Source organism: Pseudophryne corroboree, chromosome 5, assembly GCF_028390025.1.
Source record: "Pseudophryne corroboree isolate aPseCor3 chromosome 5, aPseCor3.hap2, whole genome shotgun sequence".
Classification (NCBI taxonomy): Eukaryota; Metazoa; Chordata; class Amphibia; order Anura; family Myobatrachidae; genus Pseudophryne; species Pseudophryne corroboree.
Window position 1 is genome coordinate 177,602,742 of NC_086448.1, and position 19,802 is coordinate 177,622,543.

General features: G+C 41.1%; 1 protein-coding gene across 1 annotated transcript; it reads right to left on the reverse strand.

The window, feature by feature from the left end:
• Positions 1–7,337: 7,337 nt before the first annotated feature.
• Positions 7,338–17,716, reverse strand: MNX1 (motor neuron and pancreas homeobox 1). The gene is made up of 3 exons (XM_063924835.1): positions 17,129–17,716; positions 13,204–13,364; positions 7,338–8,183 (listed from the first exon to the last, which is right to left on the reverse strand). The coding sequence occupies exons 1-3, from the start codon at positions 17,616–17,618 to the stop codon at positions 7,821–7,823; spliced, it is 1,014 nt and encodes a 337-aa protein (XP_063780905.1). The 5' UTR covers positions 17,619–17,716; the 3' UTR covers positions 7,338–7,820.
• Positions 17,717–19,802: the final 2,086 nt, after the last annotated feature.

The window sequence follows — 19,802 nt, forward strand, 5'->3', positions numbered from 1 at the left end:
GTTTCCACCTTTTAGGTGTCACAGGTTAAAGGGATATTATGGCACGCCTACTTACAGGATTCATCAATGCACAATTGTATTCTGCACCTTATACATAAGACTTTCCAATTGTAACTTTTTTGCTTACCTCTTGTTATTTCAAAGAAAGGTGCTAATTGATGTTGACTTCCAGCACAGACTAACACCTCTGCCAGTACCATTGTGCTAGAATTTAGTAAATGTTACAGAATGACTGCCCAGATGGACTAAGAGAGAAGCTTGTTGTAGTCACAGCTGTATGTCAGGTTAATAAAATGAGTGCACATTGATTGCATGGACGGTGAGACGTGCCTGCTTACAATGACCCCCTTGTACAAGTTTAAATACCCTTTGACCCCTTTACTGCTTGGGAATCTCTCACATGTGTTAACAACAGTTGATAAAGGCTGCAAATGGGTTTTTATTGGGCTGAAAGCTTTTGTCAATTGTACACAGACTATTAGTAAGACTGTCATAATGATGATGGGGAACCATAGGAGTTTCTGCAGAATATTTAGCAGTTTGTCACTATAATGGACTAATGGACTATACAAGGATCTTCTCAACAATACCATAGTGTTAGATTGTTTTATGATGGGCCTACCTGAGATTTTTTTCCCCAATAGGTGAATACAGTACATAACAATGGACTTTTATGGTCAGGGACAACAATCAGAGTTGTCGAGGTGTTTTTGACTAGTGCCTGAGCAACTTTTTGCATACAATCTTTATCTTCTGCTCATGTGAAGGCCCCCACACGCAGAACCATAGAGCTGACGATCCGGCGCATTGGAACGATAAAACAGCTATATCGTTCCGTGTGTGTGTACATGAAGTCATTTAGGGGTCTATTCATGTAGAAAACGAAATCAGAATTGCTACTTATCACTATACATCGCATCGCTTCGATGCGATGTATAGCCGTGATAAGTAGCAATTCATGTATACTTACCCTTCCGACGATGCGCTGCGGTGTCTGGGGCTCCCGCGGTGAGGTCTTCTCCGGCGGTCCTTCCCAGCGATGCGCGGGGTCCAGCGACGGTCCCTTTGCGCATGCGCACGGTGTTGACCTCCCGGCCGGCCGCAGTGGTTGCTGGGAGGTCGGGGGGCGGAGCCAGCACGAGGTGCCGAGCAGCGATCAGGGAGGCATTGAGCTTCCCTGATGTCTCCGCACCACAGTTCAGGTTACGCCGTCCTGAGATGGCGAACCTGAACTCCATGGAGAAGCGGAAAGCAGAGCTTTCCGCACCTTCATGAATCGCACTCACCATACAAAGGTATGGTGATGCGATTCAGGCACAGAGCGGGGGTGCCGCTGGAGAAGTCAGAGACTTCTCCACGGTAACCAGCTCTGTGAATTGCGGTAAGCAGAGAAAAGCCCTGTTTACCGCAAAACAGGGCTTTTCTCTGCTTCATGAATAGACCCCTTAATGCGTGCTCCTGTGGGGTTGTCCATTGCTTTGCCTGACCCTTCTTCATGTTCAAATGATCAGCGATGCGGTCGACGATCCCATGCAGCGCTAAGAGGGCAGGGGGTAGCATAGCGGGTGGCTGAGCACCGGATCGCCCCTTGTGTAGGGACCGCCCGATATGTCGGCCCTCGGACCCTCGCTCGCATCGTCAGTTCACATTGTATCGTGTGTGGGGGCCTTTTGTGTGTTCTGTTTATTACCCATCAGATCATTATAATACTCACAGCATAGCCAATCAGATCATCGGAATAACTAATATAGTCAATGAGATCATTGGAATACTCAAAAAAGCAGTGACTTCTCAATTTGTGTGATTATGTTAATGAGAACAGGGTTTCATGTGACACGGGCAGTATTTAGATGTGATCACAGCAATGCTGAAATTCAATACCGGCCATGACAAGCCTGCTCACTACCTGGTCATGTGATTAAAAATATTGGTAATCATTATCCATAAATGGGCTGTTGAAAATAAATGCATTCAAATAAATGCTTGGGTAAAGGTTTCTTTCCCCACATGCCAAACATGACGTGTGATAACTGTGATAACGCTGCAGCTACAAGGACAATTGGTGTCCTGGACAATTCTGCAGTACACATTCAGGCATGCACAATTGCGATTCTTCCGCATCTTAGTCTGAGGCACCAGCGTCCATTTCAGTGCTACAGATGAGAGGTTCTCAGGTGTCATAATGCCTCATTAGTGAATGTAACTGTAGGGCACTTTTTTTTTATATGCATCTACAGTATACCAACCAACTTGTCTTATTTCACATGGCACATATTAGGGATTAGTGCATGCGTTCCCACTTATTCTCCAGTTGTAACAACTTGGGGGTAGATTTACTAAAGCTTCTAAAATAAACAAGTGGTGGTGTTGCTCGTAGCAACCTATCATATTTTATAAACTATGTCAAAAATGGTCTGTTACCAAATGTGTTATTTAGACCCTGGAACACAACATCGATGTTGATCGATTTAAATCAATCAAAATGGATCTTTAGTAAAATAACCCCCAGCAATCATTTAGCTATGGCAGTCTATGCGAAAACGCACAGCAGCGATCAGGTCTGAATTAGGCCCCATGTGCACTGCATGGGGGGCAGATATAACATGTGCAGAGAGAGTTACATTTGGGTGGGGTGTGTTCAAACTGAAATCTAAATTGCAGTGTAGAAATAAAGCAGCCAGTATTTACCCTGCACAGAAACAAATATAACCCATCCAAATCTAACTCTCTTTGCACATGTTACATCTGCCTCCCCTGCAATGCACATGGTTTTGCCCATTAGAGGAAAATGTTGTTCTGCAATCAACCTTGAATTAGGCCCTACATATAGAAAAACCTACAATAGTAATTTAATGATTTTTAGATGTGGCAAACTGACATCCCATCCCGCCCCCCTGCCAATCAACCCACCCCTCTATTTTATTGACAGACATGACAGTCCTAGCCTAATGTGGGGTATTTCAATTACTTGCGTGTTTAAATCTAAAGTAAACCCTACATCTACATACACATACACAGACTAATAAAATTCACTAAAAGTCAGTATGTTACTAAATTTATTGACAAACTATTGTAGTAGTCAGACCTCCTTGCTATAACTAAGGGGTAGATTAACTAAACATCAGATTTTCAAAGCTACTGATGACTGGCGGCTTTGACCAATAGTTTTAGAACAGCTACAAGAATCAAATCTACAAACTGAAAATAATTTATTTTTTTTTTAAAAGGGAAAAAAAAGAAAAAAGAAAAAGAAAATCAATGCCACACCAGCCTGATTTAGCATTATCTCAGTTGCTATTTTAAATACATCTGTCAAAGCCTCCTCCGATCATCGGCGACTTTGATAAACCGCAGGATAGTAAGTCTACCCCTTATCACAAAGTTTGCGGATTTTATTACCTACTAAAGTACAATGATGATGAGTACTTGAGCATAATGAGAAATATATAATACAGTCTATAAGAAATAGCATCTTTTAATACACAAGTAACACAAATATAAGTCATTTACAATGTATAAACTGCTATAAATAATACCTACATAAGCAATGAGTTCTTCCATTAGTGTTCATTAGGAAAGCATGAGTATTATTGGTATGACGAGGAGTAAACTACTCCTTATGTACCTTCATCATTATAGTCACATCGGACTACCATAACATATATAAATACTATAGGTAGATCTGCACTATTGGAGCTCCTGAGTGACGTCTAATATCTAAGAAATAGAAGTAATGCTGCAGAAGGTGTAATAACAATAAGGTGTGGATAATCAGTAATGGAAAACCAAGGACAAATGCTAATTTGGGGACCGGGGCTCCAAGTATAAAATGTGCAGAATGTTATTTTCTCATAGTTAATACGAAAGACACAAATATGGCATATAGGATCCTCGTTCGCATGTAGTCTGCAGACTATATGAGACAATAAATATATACATATGTATGTTCAGGGGAGAGGCTCTGCTGCCAGGGAAGTTATGACTAGTGTATCAGTTACGGCAGTGTACCAGATTCTAATTTTGTTGTATTTCCACAATGAATGTAAATCATTAACCTCTATTACTACTATTTTATTATTTATATTATAGTATGTATATATATATATATATATATATATATATATATATTTTTTTTTTATATATATATATATATATATATATATGTATATATATATATATGTGTGTAATTTTTTAATTTATTGTGGGAGCCCCATATGCAGGACCTGGATAAGGTGCACCATTTGGAATTTTGCACCATATGGTCCATGGTAAATCCGGCAATGGAAAATTTCCCTTCTCTTGATGCCCTAAGCACGTGCTTATCTTGCTTAAAGGTTAATCCAGCCATGTCTTGGGAGTACTTTAGCCGCCTGTATTTCGTCTAGATTATCCAGAGAAAATAAAAAATACACACTTTGAAAATTTGCTTCAATTGACGATCTGACGTTGGGGCAGATGTATTAACCTGGAAAAGGCATAAGGAAGTGATAAACCAGTGATATGTGCAAGGTGATAAAAGAACCAGCCAATCAGATCCTAACTGTTAATTTACATATTGGAGCTGATTGGCTGGTGTCTTTATCACCTTGCACATATCACTGGTTTATCACTTCCTTATGCCTCTCCAGGTTAATACATCTGCCCCATAGATTTATAACAGGGGCATATTTATCAAATTAATAGGAAAAGACAGATTTTCTATTGGCGCACACAGCCTGGCAGGCTAGTTAGGTGTCCAAGTTCTCAAGTGTGAGGTAGGTTATAAGCTCCTGCATGCGCACTGGCACTGAAGGGCTAGACGCCTGAGCAGGCATCGCCGATCGGAGGACAGCGCCTATATGTGCACCACCGTTATACAGGTATTGCACAGGGAGGCAATACAGAATGTCCACCATGAAGGCTATTGCTTGTGATTATTGTAGGATTAGGGATTTTCACCTTTGCTAAGTAGACCCCTACAACTTTACTGCACTCTTTCCATGTACTTCCTCTTAGGATTTCATTACATGATGACAGATTGTAACACCGAATCCTGCTATGTACAGCATGAGTACCAGTAACACTCGCTGGATATAGGGCCTAATTCAGACCTGATTGTAGTAGCAAATTTGTTAGCAGTTGGACAAAACCATAGGGGTAATTCCAAGTTGATCGCAGCAGGATTTTTGATAGCAACTGGGCAAAACCATATGCACTGCAGGGGAGGCAGATATAACATGTGCAGAGAGAGTTAGATTTGGGTGGGGTGTGTTCAATCTGCAATCTAATTTGCAGTGTAAAAATAAAGCAGCAAGTATTTACCCTGCAAAGAAATAAAATAACCCACCCAAATCTAACTCTCTCTGCACATGTTATATCTGCCTTCCCTGCAGTGCACATGGTTTTGCCCAGTTGCTATCAAAAATCCTGCTGCGATCAACTCAGAATTACCCCCCATGTGCACTGCAGGGGAGGCAGATATAACATTTGCAGAGAGAGTTAGATTTGGGTGGGTTATTTTGTTTCTGTGCAGGATAAATACTGGCTGCTTTATTTATACACTGCAATTTAGATTTCAGTTTGAACACACCCCACCCAAATCTAACTCTCTCTGCACATGTTATTTCTGCCCCCCCCCCCATGCAGTGCACATGGTGTTGCCCAACTGCTAACAAAAGTGCTGCTGCGATCAACTCTGAATTAGGCCCCTAGTGCAAAGGAGTCATGAGTCTCTGGGCCTGGAGCAGAGATGGACGCAGCTGCAATCGCTCTTGTGTCTGTTGCCGGAGTCGCGGCTATGAGTACCTGCAAATGCTGGCATCAACCCTTCCCCTGGTGTAGTAACCTGCGGTTAAATGCGCTGAGACACCCACCTTCTGCATCTCTAGACGCTATAATGCTGACGGTGATTGTGTAAATGCCACCATCGCTCACACTATTGACACTTGTACAAGCTCTATGGCAGGTATAGTTTCACTGTCTGATTCTGGCCTCCTGTGGCTGCATCTGTGCGTCTGAAATGCAGCTGCTGTCCCTGACACACCCGCGAGATAGACTTTTCTCTGCATTCACTTCTAGCCACCTCATCTATTCACCGCCTAGGAACTCCCTAAACTTCTCCACCCAGCAGCAGTTTAAAAGAGCAGAGGGTCCATGTACAGGCTCCGTATAGGTCACATCCTCTCTAGCAGAACACTGTATGCACTGAGGGGCAAATGTATTAAAGCCTGCAGAAGTGATTAAGTGGAAGGTGATAACGCACCAGCCAGTCAGTTTTTTCAAACCCAGCCTGTAACTTGACCACCAAGAGCTGATTGGCTGGTGTGTTATCATTTTCCACTTTATCACTTCTCCGGGCTAAATGCATCTATCCCTCAGCGCTTTGTGCCAGAGTCTACTACACACACGCAGGTCTCCAGGAACATGGTGGTCATGCCTTGTTTCCAGAGACTTCTCTACTGTGCATGCACAAATCACTGGGAAAATAGTAATTTTCCTGGTGATTTCTACCGCTCTGCAGAGCCGGTTGATGCAGGACTCTAGAGACAGCAGAGAGGTAAGTATAAATATATGGGTGCAGAATGTGCAGTGTGGGCCCCCCTAGACTCACCCAGCACAAATAAGATAGAAACACCAATGTTTCTACCCCTTTCTGATGCCACCTGTCTTGATTGCAATGGCATCTTTGTGCATACACTTCTGTTTCACACAAGCACCATAGGGGTTTTTATAACCTTTTCTCGTTTGCGCAGTTGTTAAAAAAATCTCTCAACTATGTGAACAGATTTTCTGCAACTCAGAATCATGCCCTAAGAAGTAAATTTAAGTGAGAGGTTACAAAACTAGAGATTTTAACCTGGCAACCAATCAAATTCTAGCAATCATTTATCTAGTGCCATCTATTAAATGATAGAATTTGATTGGTTGCAATGGGCAACAGTAACACCTCCGGTTTTGTAAATCTACATTTTAGTAAATATAACCCTAATATAGGGAACAAAATAACCAATGCATAGAATGTGTATTCTCCCCTAATGGCATAAACTACAAAGCTTTGTTGCTTTTATCTTACACAGAATCTTGTAGATACTTGTTTTCTTTTAATCACTCCATTATATGACATGAACTATAGGATTTCATAGAAAAGATCCAAAGATCCAATTTTCTATAAGCTATAACCGGATTTGTGTAGATAGACAAACAGAAGGATAATGATCTGCTCACATTACTTGTGCAATCATTTCATTTAAGAAAACTCTAGATAAACATTTCTTGTAAAAAAACAAATTTATTTTACACACCATCATTAAGATGGAGAAAGCTAAATAATAATTTAGCATGCATAAGTAGAGGTATCTTTTCTTTTATAAATACAATATACAAAAATACAGTATATAGCTGTGATATCTCCAGCAGGTTTACCATTCATGAAGTAAACATATACAGAGGATCAACACAAGTGGTCCTTTCACAGAGAGAATCCATGTTCCATTGCTATCTCACTGTCTTTAGAGTCAATTTCTACATTCATCTCCTCTACACAGCAGGAGGGAACATGTTGTCCATCATTTATCTCCAGTAGTACTGTGGTTGTATGTGGGTAACATATAGAAGCTCACTGAGGATCACTGGTGAAATAAAACAGTGCTTGAATGTCACCATAGTAAGAGAAAGAAGTGTCCGTTATGAGGCTAAAATAAAATGTAGTCAATATCTTTGTCTTTCATTTTCCTAATATATATACGACGATAGGAAGTCTGGCTCCCCTGTACAATACTGGACCAGATGCTCTGTAGACACTATGAGTTGTCCATGACAGTGTTGCTGTCCCAGTAATGGGCTCAGTGCAATTGACTGTTCTGTTTGTGACTGTTCTCCTCCTCTTCAGATGTGCAGTCAGATGAATGATGATAGAAGTGTTTGTCATCTCTAGTCTCCTCATCCTCCTCATCATCTTGGTCCCCCTCCTCCTCCTCCTCGCTGTCTGTATAGTCCCTGGGCAGGCGGCTACCCGCTTTAAGTGACTCCCCTCTGGAGTGTAGGCGATAGGTGGAAGTCTTTTCTTCCTGATTGTCCTCTGGACACTTCTCCTCACAGCTGCCCTTGCTTCCTTTCTGCTGTTTCTCTGCATCTTGAACGGCCTGTTCTTTCGCCTTCTTACTTCTCTTCCATTTCATACGTCTGTTCTGGAACCAGATTTTTACCTGTTGTGAAAATAGGAAATGGTGACTAATCCAGACAAAAATAGCAACTGTCATTTGATATGATCACATGGATGGTCTCTTACAGAGCTTGATAATATAGTGTGAGGCCAACATATAGGGGGGAGATGTATCAAACTGTCTACAAGGTAGAGAAGTGGTCAGTTGGAGAAGTTTCCCATAGCAACCTATCAGCTTCTACAGTATCTAGCATTTATCAAGCGCATTCTATAAAATGTACGGATGGTGTAATGGTTAGCATTACTGCCTCACAGCACTGAGGTCATGGGTTTGATTCCCACCATGGCTCTAACTGTGTGAAGTTTGTATATTCTCCCTGTGCTTACGTGGGTTTCCTCCCACAATCCAAATATATACTGGTAGGTTAATTGGATGCCAACAAAATTACCCCTAGTGTGAATGTGTGTGGTGTACATGTGGTAGGGAATATAGATTGCAAGCTCCACTGGGGCAGGGACTGGTGTTAATGGACAAATATTCTCTGTAAAGCGCTGCGGAATATGTGTGTGCTATATAAATAACTGGTAATAAATAAATAATAAATTAGTTGACGTTTATTGGTTGCTATGGGCAGTCGCTCTACCTTTTATAAAATTTGATACATCACCCTGGTATGTTTCAAATGGAATATTTATTTCCACAATGTGATCACATTTTAACTTTAGGGTCATGTATATTCACTTTTGAATGCTGCACTACAAGATAATCTGGTGGGAGGCAGACATGGGATTTGTATCTGGCAAGATGGTGTGTGTTATGTGTTACGCACTACTTAAACACTCTGGTATGTATCTGTGTACTGTACTGTACATTACACATGTATCACATTGGGCCTGGAGGTTGACCAGTGACCACAGTCCCTGTTATTTGTAAAGAGAGACAGGGGGGTGGGGGGTGTAAACTGTGTGTTTGTAAGGTATATAAAGAAGAGTTTTCTGTTATGTTTTGTATTGTTTTCTCATAATATTTTCTATACTTTGTATTTTGTTAATATGAACACCTTATATAAAACTGCATAAACATGCATTTAAGTCTGGTGTTCCAGTATGGGTGTCCAATTCCATTCAATGTTCACAAAAAGCATTTAGTATGTACACACTATGAAAGTTGGCAGGCAGGGTTGTAGTATGCCACCAACATAATGTCTCTTGTTACTTGTCATTGTCAGTTTTCATATTGAGGAACCCTGTCATACAGAGCCGGCCCTAACCAATATGATGCCCTAGGCAAGATTTTGGCTGGTGCCCCCTAGCACCGCCGCTAGTCCTGCAGGAGATGCCTGGCATGAGTCAGCTGGCAGCTCTGCTATTGTCGGGCGCCTTTTGTTTATGGAAATGCATCTTATTTGCATTACTATGTGGCTAGGATGCACAAGCAGCTTCTGCTGATTAAAATGATATGCGGCATGCCTATATTCTGTGTGCGACTGCGGCTGTATCTGCATACGAAATGCTACATTACAGTGATTTGCAGGAATACACTGCAACATAGCATTTCGTATGCAGATACAGCCGCAGTCACACACAGAATATAGGCATGCCGCATATCATTTTAATCAGCAGAAGCTGCTGGTGCCCCTAAGCATACAAAATGCCCTAGGCATTTGCCTAGTTTGCTTATGCCTAAGGCCGGCTCTGCTGTCATAGATTAAAGCTTCTGGTAAATGCCTGATGTTGTTTTATAGCATGATGTTATCCTGTGTATTTTGCATTTAAGAGAATAACAATTACAATTGTTCCCACACCCACAACATAGAAATATGTTTACCAAATGATTGATATGTATGTGAATACATGACTGAACATGATATTTTATCTCTATCTTCTTTATTACTAGATAACATGGGAGACAAATACATGGGGGCATGGTGTTATTAAGGAAAAATATTGTTTTTTTATTCTGTCTTAATTTAAAATGGATTCATATACTTTTCCCTCAGTTTCACAGAAAGCAATAGTAAATAATGTCAAATTTTCTATTTTGATACTTTCCTTACAAAACATAGTGAATTAACTGTTTTCAGGTGAAGTGTATCTAAATGATATTTTATTTAATGCATATGTTAAATTGTCTACTTTTCAGTTTCTACAATTTCCATTTGTAGATTTCTCATTTACAAAAATGTGGTAAGTGGGAAAATGAATTTCATTGATAGGTATTGCAACAATTAGTGTTGCACAAGAATATTGGTCAGATCTTCTATGATAACAACTGCCCCCCCTTCCTCCCACCTCCACTATTGCTGATCATTGTATATACATCCCTAGAGATACTATATACACAGGATTAATGAACCAGCTCTCCTGGATCTGACTTCCCCTATCCATTGATTCATTTTACTAACAATAAACATACTTATCAGTGAGCCTTTTATTCTCCAGACTGACACTGCCATGTTTACACAGAATTATAAGCAGTAATATATAAAGGAGCACATCTGCTCATATGCCTATATGTACTTGTCATTTACTGTATATCCATATTGCCAGTTCACTGAATCCATGGCTGCCTGATTAAAGTACGGTCTATACATTACCGAAGTACAAAACATGCATTCCAAATAGACTCTATGCTTAACAAGATGAAGAAAATAAATAAAAAAATTAAAAAAAGTCAGAAACTGTGAATAAAAGGATTGTACTAGTAACAATCATTAGTAAAATGATGAAATAACACATTTTATATATTATCTTTGTAAATGGTTGTAGTTTTAATATAATACTTATAATCCATGCTGTTGTATCTGCAATGATTGTATTTCATTAATTAGACATTATAAAGAAAAAAAGATTATTGGCAAAGTGGACATCCTTCCAGACCAGGAGCTATTCACTATATTGGACGGAAAGGTACTCCATCTGTACCTACATGTAATAGTACTCCATCCAACCTGCCTATATGAGACTTGTTCTTCACTTGGAAAAGGGAGGATTTCAATGGTAGATGTATTCTACTGTTAATCACCTCGATAAGCTTAATAATGCCGGCAAATAAATCATTATACTGAGCATTCGCTGTATCTATCTCTGTCTTCATCGTATAAATCCATGCACATTGTGACATACACATGAATACATATTTATCTTAGGACAACCCCAGATACGGTGACCACAGGAATACAGTAAGTATGCATTTGATTTGGAGTTACACATAATAACATAATTTAGTATGAATAAAACATAAAACTAGCCCCTATAGGGAGGTAAGGGGAAGGACAGTTGATTGCAGATAGTAAATAAGCAATCATTCTGACACTGGAGAAGCAATCTGACACATTGCATTATCGTTTTTTAGGCAACAAAAACTATCGCGAAGTTTAGCATCACCGATACATTGCAAATGCAACCAGAATATCTGGAACTATAAATTCCAGCAATCCTTCGCAGACTTACGACACACGCTGGGATTTGTTATTCTTCAAATTGCACAGAATCTATATTATTCTAAAATGTAAGAGCATAACTACAACAGGCGCAGAGTTATATCATTTATATGATATGCGATTAGTCATTTTATATACATATATATATATATAATAAATACATATGTATAAATGTTCTATACACATTTTGTGTGTGTGTGTGTGAGATACGTGATAAAGCACATAGTGTGTATGTGTGTGTGCGTGTATGTATGTATATATATATATATATATATATATATATGCACTGCCAAATCCAATACACTGGGCTGTGTGTTGAAACCGCCTTTGAGTACTATAGGGGACATGGGGTGGGCGGAGATATACTGTATATTTGGGCTCATAGTATATAGTTGGATCACAGTTATCACACTTCTACCCATATAAAAACTTGCAACCTTACTATTAATAAATAACAACGGAAACGAACTTTAATCTTGATTGGGAAGGATTTTTTACACCTTAGGCAAATAACACTGCGCACGGTGCTGTACGAGATGATAATATATGCTCTTATGCTAATAAACCCTGAAGTAAGATATTTCCATGTGACAGAAACAATTGCACCCGGTATCCTAATTTACATTCCCCAAACTATCAGTGCTAAAAAAAATCCCAGCCAATGAACAATTATGGAAGGCGCCTACTTGTAATAGCATCACCTATATTTTTCCCTGTAGAGTGTAAGCTTGTGAGCAGGGCCTTCCTACCTCTATGACTGTCTGTTATTACCCAGTTTTGTTATATCATTGTTTCCAATTGTAAAGCGCAACGGAATATGCTGCGCTATATAAGAAGCTGTTTATAAATAAATAAATAAATAATATGTATTAATAAGCGTTGTGCAGTGATATCCTATAAAGGCTGTTTTGGTATTTTTGATATTTTTGTATAAATAAGGCAGGTTGATTCTGCTCAGTGTAAGGTGGAACAGATCTCTGAATTATGCACAGCATCCGGCTATCCCTGGCAGTCATTTCAATTCTGGGCACGATGCTGCAAAGTGGTACTTTATCCATTACACAGTTATCGATGGTGGTATAATTATACAGAGACTGGCATCATACTGAAAGCAACAGAATCTTATTGGCTATTGGCACTATTAGTGTTACTGGGGCTCCGGTGCCTGCTCAACAAGATGGGTTTGGGGCCAATCCACAAGTGTGTGCGGTGGGGGGAAGGAGGGAGGGGGAGGGGCGGTCACCACTAGGGTCACTGGTGTACCAAGCATGGGAGATCTCAGGGTGACACCCAGCACACACAACATTTAAGGTTAAATCAGGCGAATTAATTAACTAGTAAAATGCGGGCCTACAGTAGGATCTATTATGGGATCGCTTGGCCATTACCTCGGTGCCTGACTTCGGCAGGTGGTAAATATTTATCTATGGATCATCTGTGCACACCCCACCCCTACAGGGACGTGCCGGGTGACCGCCGAATAGTTCAGTGACGCAATCTATTCTAGAACGGCAACAAGGATAGCCTTCATATTATAACATGTATGTGTCATACTGATCAGCAATAAGGAGCCAGGAGAAATATCTGGGAGAAGGACACGCGGGGAGAATGTGCTGGTACCTGGGTCTCTGTCAGCATCAGGGATGTGGCCACTTCAAAGCGTTTCGGCCGAGAGAGGTATTTATTCAGCTTAAACTGGTGTTCCAGTTCCAAGAGCTGCTGGCTGGTGAAAGCTGTGCGGGGCCTCCTGCATTTCCCGAGCAGATTGGACTGGGCCTGAGCTGCAAATAAAACAAAACCTGTTATTAATAATAATAATAATAATAATAATAATAATAATAATAATCACCACGACAACATTCATAACAATAATCATGACAATAATCACAATAATCGCAACGACAATTGCCATAAACTGATAAAATAATAAATTAATGAAAAAAATAAAAATAAATATTCCAATTCTGCCCGATCTAACACAGCAAATAGCGCCCTGTATGCATACTTTAGTACATGAAGAAGAGGTGACTTGTATCTGTCGGCTTCAGTGTTATCCATTATAGAAATATATTGGAAGCCTGGCGCTTCCCTGAAGCCATAATACATATGTGTGTCAGTTTAATAGGAAATAATATTCAGTTCCAGTTGCGTTTTAATTTAGGGAGTTGAAATCGCAATGAAATATATAGCATTTCTTTAGCACTTAGATGATGACTTGCTGGGAATCTGTCTCAGGGCAATTAGAGAACATGAAAGGGAGGAATAAATGGGGCTTTGATTTGTAATCAGTCTGATAAGTGATAGAGCCTTGTTCCAAGATGTAACTCCTTGCTATAACCCTCTATCAGGCAGATAAACACCGTGTTTATTTAACAGGATCCTTGGATTCTAATCCAGTCTAACAACCTCTAGTTATCGTATTTACCAATCAAAACAGCTGTAAAGATAAAGGCTAAAGTAATGACGGTATATATATATATATATATATATATATATATATATTATTTTCTCTTTTGGCACCGTGGCATGAACGCTATGAGAAGAGGGTACCGGTCTATTGGACTTTGCTCTCTCTATATATATATATATATATATATATAAATAAAATAAACGCGCGCATAGACATATATGTGTGTGTGGGTGTGTGTATACACACACACACACACACACACACGCACACACACACACATGTCTGTATATATATATATATATATATATAATGTTTATATATGTTTGAATAACAAAGCAAAATATGTGTACGGGATTAAATAAAAGCGCACAGTAACCAATTACAAAGATCGCAGTTTGTTACACTGTAGGGTTGTCTGTGTCAGTTGCTAATGTCTAGATTTAGATAACTGAAGCATCTTAATTCCCCACCTGACAATATATTAAGGTTTTAATTAAAAGATATAGACTAGACTAGAGTGTCACATAGGAAATTATACTGTAGACTGCAGTGTGCTATGGGTTGGAATGGAGGTTGGATCTGCACTCACTGATTAGCTCTCTCCAGAGACCTATATATTTATGCAAAGAGATAAGATATAAAGAACTGTGCATGTGTGTGTCACACACACACACACACACACACACACACACACACACACACACACACACACACACACACACACTAAATATACATACAGGTTGAGTATCCCATATCCAAATATTCCGAAATACTGACTTTTTTGAGTGAGACTGAGATAGTGAAATCTTTGTTTTTTGATGGCTCAATGTACACAAACTATGTTTAATACACAAAGTTATTAAAAATATTGTATTTAATGACCTTCAGGCTGTGTGTATAAGGTGTATATGGAACATAAATGAATTGTGTGAATGTACACACACTTTGTTTAATGCACAAATTTATAAAAAATATTGGCTAAAATGACCTTCAGGCTGTGTGTATAAGGTGTATATGTAACATAAATGCATTCTGTGCTTAGACTTGGGTCCCATCACCATGATATCTCATTATGGTATGCAATTATTCCAAAATACGGAAAAATTCCATATCCAAAATACCTCTGGTCCCAAGCATTTTGGATAAGGGATACTCAACCTGTGTATATATATATATATATATATATATATATACAGAACGTTGCATTGGATCCTGACTTCCTCAGCATTTTGCACTGCTGTAAAAAGAAAGTAACCGTGGTCTCTGACACACGTTGCACACGACTTCCCTTAGTAATGTAATTGAACCTTACATCATCACAGGCATCTTGGTCTATAATACAACTGAAAGGTAAGCAGAAGGGGAGCTTGGTTTCTGGAAGTGTTATGCAGTAAGTGACAGTTGCATTGTGGACATAAATGTGAAAATGTGTCACCTCTCCTGCCACAAGGTGACAAAGCCTCGCTGTGTGCCTTGGCTATCAGCTTTTTCTGCAATGGTTAGTAAAAGGGAGGTGTCCTTGTGACAGCACAATCACAGCTAGGAGGTAAAAAGCTCATCCTGGAGGAGAATGGGCTGGGGGCAGAATACGTGAGGTATCTGGGACACTGACCTATCCTCAGGAGAGGCACTCAGCTCTCTATACATTGTATACAAGGACAGAATCTCTCACCTCTGTGATATCTCCCAGTGCAAATATTACCCATCACAACACAAATTACTACATGACTTTTGTATCATCTGCTGTGGAAGAATAATGCACACAGCCTGCTCTGTACAGCAAAAGTGATCACACAGAGTGACCGAAATATCACCTGGATGCATATGTGTAATGCATGCAGTCCTGTAACAGCATTTGACTCTGTGTGTGTGTGTGTGTGTGTGTGTGTGTGTGTGTGTGTGTGTATATATACGCTAGTTACTAGTTAAGCATTTGCAATATTGTATATAATATACTCTCGTTCCGCTATAAGATTAGATTCACTAAGTACTTAGAAATACCACTTTTCATTGATCATTTAGCTTTTCTTAGCTTAGAGTCCATTCATTATTTTCCTAAATCGCATGAATGTAATATATACTAAGATGACTAATCTTAAAACACCTTCATAACCTTGCGCCCCATCCCCTATCCGTCCTGTGTTACCCATCCCCTCTTCTCTTTGGTAACCCTTCAGACATTTTCAAGCTGATAAACATATATAGATAAACGTGCTATATAGATAATGTATATTTATAGAGCATGTTAACTGGGGATGATCGCATAGTGAATGGTGACAGGTCCCTTCTTAGAGACACGTAATGCAGGTGAGCCAGGGACTTGTGTCACAGTTAGTGGCCTGGCTGGAGCACCCCCTGTGTATCAGTGCATGCTGATGGTGCACCCCCTGTGTATCACTGCATGCTGATGGTGCACCCCCTGTGTATCAGTGCATGCTGATGGTGCACCCCCTGTGTATCAGTGCATGGTGATGGTGCACCCCCTGTGTGTCAGTGCATGCTGATGGTGCACCCCCTGTGTATCAGTGCATGCTGATGGTGCACCCCCTGTGTGTCAGTGCATGCTGATGGTGCACCCCCTGTGTATCAGTGCATGCTGATGGTGCACCCCCTGTGTGTCAGTGCATGCTGATGGTGCACCCCCTGTGTATCAGTGCATGCTGATGGTGCACCCCCTGTGTGTCAGTGCATGCTGATGGTGCACCCCCTGTGTATCAGTGCATGCTGATGGTGCACCCCCTGTGTGTCAGTGCATGCTGATGGTGCACCCCCTGTGTATCAGTGCATGGTGATGGTGCACCCCCTGTGTGTCAGTGCATGCTGATGGTGCACCCCCTGTGTATCAGTGCATGCTGATGGTGCACCCCCTGTGTGTCAGTGCATGCTGATGGTGCACCCCCTGTGTATCAGTGCATGCTCATGGTGCACCCCCTGTGTATCAGTGCATGCTGATGGTGCACCCCCTGTGTATCAGTGCATGCTGATGGTGCACCCCCTGTGTATCAGTGCATGGTGATGGTGCACCCCCTGTGTGTCAGTGCATGCTGATGGTGCACCCCCTGTGTATCAGTGCATGGTGATGTGACAGTCCCCATCCTAGCAGAGACCCCTCAGCGGGGGCACAGGGGTACTTACAGGTGAAGTCTGCCATCTTGGGGAGCATCATGCCCGCAGTGGAGGCTCTGAGCCACTGGTCCAGCTGGAAGGTGCCCGCACTGAGCTTGATGGGGTCCATCTGATGTGCATGGTGTGCTCCCTGCATCTGGGAGTAGGGGTAGGACAGAGCTGGGTGCTGCCCGGCCACCAGAGCCGCTGCTGCAGAGTAGCTGTAGACCGGGTGCCCATAAAGAGCAGCCTGTGGGTGTAAGCCCCCCGGGTGGTGTAAGCCCATCATGCTGCCCGGGTGCTGGTGGCTGCTCAGGAAGCCCGGCTTGGGCACCAGCCCGCAGCTCCGAGGGGGTGACGGGCTCTCAGTCCTCATGTCTGGGTGGTCAGAGGCCGGGCTCCCGGAGGCAGACAGGGACGAGGAGGACAGCGAGGTGACCAGGGCCAGGGGGGACGTCTGAGCCTTGGGGGGGTCTAAGGCCAGCAGGGCATCAATCCGGAAATTCTTGGACTTTTCCATGGATCCTGCTGATGGGGAGCCGGGAACGCGGCAGCGGGGAGGCCGAAGCAGGGAGTCCCGGGCGGCGGCAGGTGAGCGGAGTGTGAGCTGCTCCAGGTGTCACCGGCCCGGGGAGACTAGTCTTCTCACTTCAAGGCCCGTCCGGACCGTCTATTGGGCAGCCGAGCCTGATCCTGTGATTGGTGGGCGGCGGCTGGTGGGCGGGGCCTCTGACCTGCTCCTGCCCATCAGTGGGGACAGCTTCAGGCAGGGGACCTGCCAAGCGCTGAGACAGGGGATGGATGGCCCCTCATCACATGTCATCACCCACTCTCCTACCTACCTACCTACCTACCTAGTACCTACCCCCTGCTGCATCACTGCTAGATGCTAACACCAGCACCCTACCACTCTATATGTCTCTCTACATGTATATCTCTGCATCTACACATACAACCTATTACCACACTCATAACCTATGGCAGGTCCCATACAATAATGTTCAATCGCCACATAAAGCATAATCGCCGGCACAGTTACTGGGACGAGTGGCACAGTGACCCGCCAGCAATACGTCACACGGACACAGAGTATACACACCCAGCACATAGGCTGTGCCTGGTAGACGAGCCCTGCACACCCCTGCATTCTATAATTCACACGTATACTGCAAATACAGTGTATTAGGGTGCTGACACGTGTGATACCAGAGGGTAAATGCCAGATTCTCAATTATTGTGCATGGAGGGGGGATGTATGGGGGGTAGATAGCAGAAGTGTACACTATTCTGTATATAGGAAACATGAATGTACAGAATAGTGCCAGCTGTCGCATGCTGGGACCAGTTGTCTGTAGTGGCTGGAGAATCTCAGGTTGCCTATATCCCTCATTGAGTATTGCTTTGATGCATACACAAAAAGCAATTAACTTGTTATGTTTATTATAGTTATTAAAGATGAACTATTGTGTTATCTATCTATCTATCTATCTATCTATCTATCTATCTATCTATCTATCTATCTATCTATCTATCTCCAGGATACCTAGAGAATGACCATCTTGTGCAGTAGAGAAGGATTTGCCCGATATTTGGGATTTTTCTCTCTTTATTTCTAGTGTATGCTATTGTTAAAACTGTGTTGCTTGGAAGAGCTGATAATGTTATATTTTACCATAGCCTAGAGCTCTGGATTATTTAGTTTAGGGATTTTCCAAATAACCGACCAATTCCCTGCAGCTACTCCCAGTAAATTTATTACTATATAGAAATGTGAGCAATATATTGTCTAGAAATGCTAGAAATAAATCTACGTCGTCAGACGTTTATTTTGCGTGAACTTTTTGTACATATACTGTCGAATTGTATATAGTCATTACATACTTGCAGGTTACAGTCCTGATTATTTTCCCAAAAAACCATAATATTGACACAGTTATATATACTGCATTATACCTTCAATTTAATGACTGTCAGTTATAATATAGTCTTAATGAAATAGAAAGCAAGGCTATATAGAACAAATGGCTAATTCTGAGTGTGGCAGCCATAAAGCATAATAATAATAATAATAATAATAATAATAATAATAATAATAATAATAATATAATTGCCTTCTACATGGCGAATTCCTGTAGGAACATTTTATATGTGAGATTAATATATGTTTGCTATTTGTTTTCTGGCAAATACGTGCTAGACTATAGTTCAACTACAGCATATTTTAATAGTGAATTATTCCAGAAGGAAAAAAAATAGGACAGGTCCCTATATAACGTGTTCTGTCCTGGCAACTACTGTAGGTCAGCTAATGCTAATTAGGGGCACATAAGAAACAAACATATACAGAGTGATACAATAATTAGTGTTTTCCATTCCTTCTCCGTCTCAGTGATAAATTCTCATGTCTGGGTCATTTTAGTGTGATAGAGATTGACCCCCACCTCTTCCCCATGTCTGGTGATCCCTGGCACTGTAATGCTATATAAATATTGGGATAATGTGGGACCATGTGTGATATAGAAGACTATGCCAACCAGCAGCTGACTGAAACATGATTTATAAGAGGTTTTGCACAAATATTAGTGTTATTTTTGGCCTTTTAATTACTTTTTTTTATTCTTCTAAAAATATTATATTTCATATATTTATTTTCACAGTTTACTTATTTAATGTACTGCTATTCAGCATTGTTATATTTATGTTC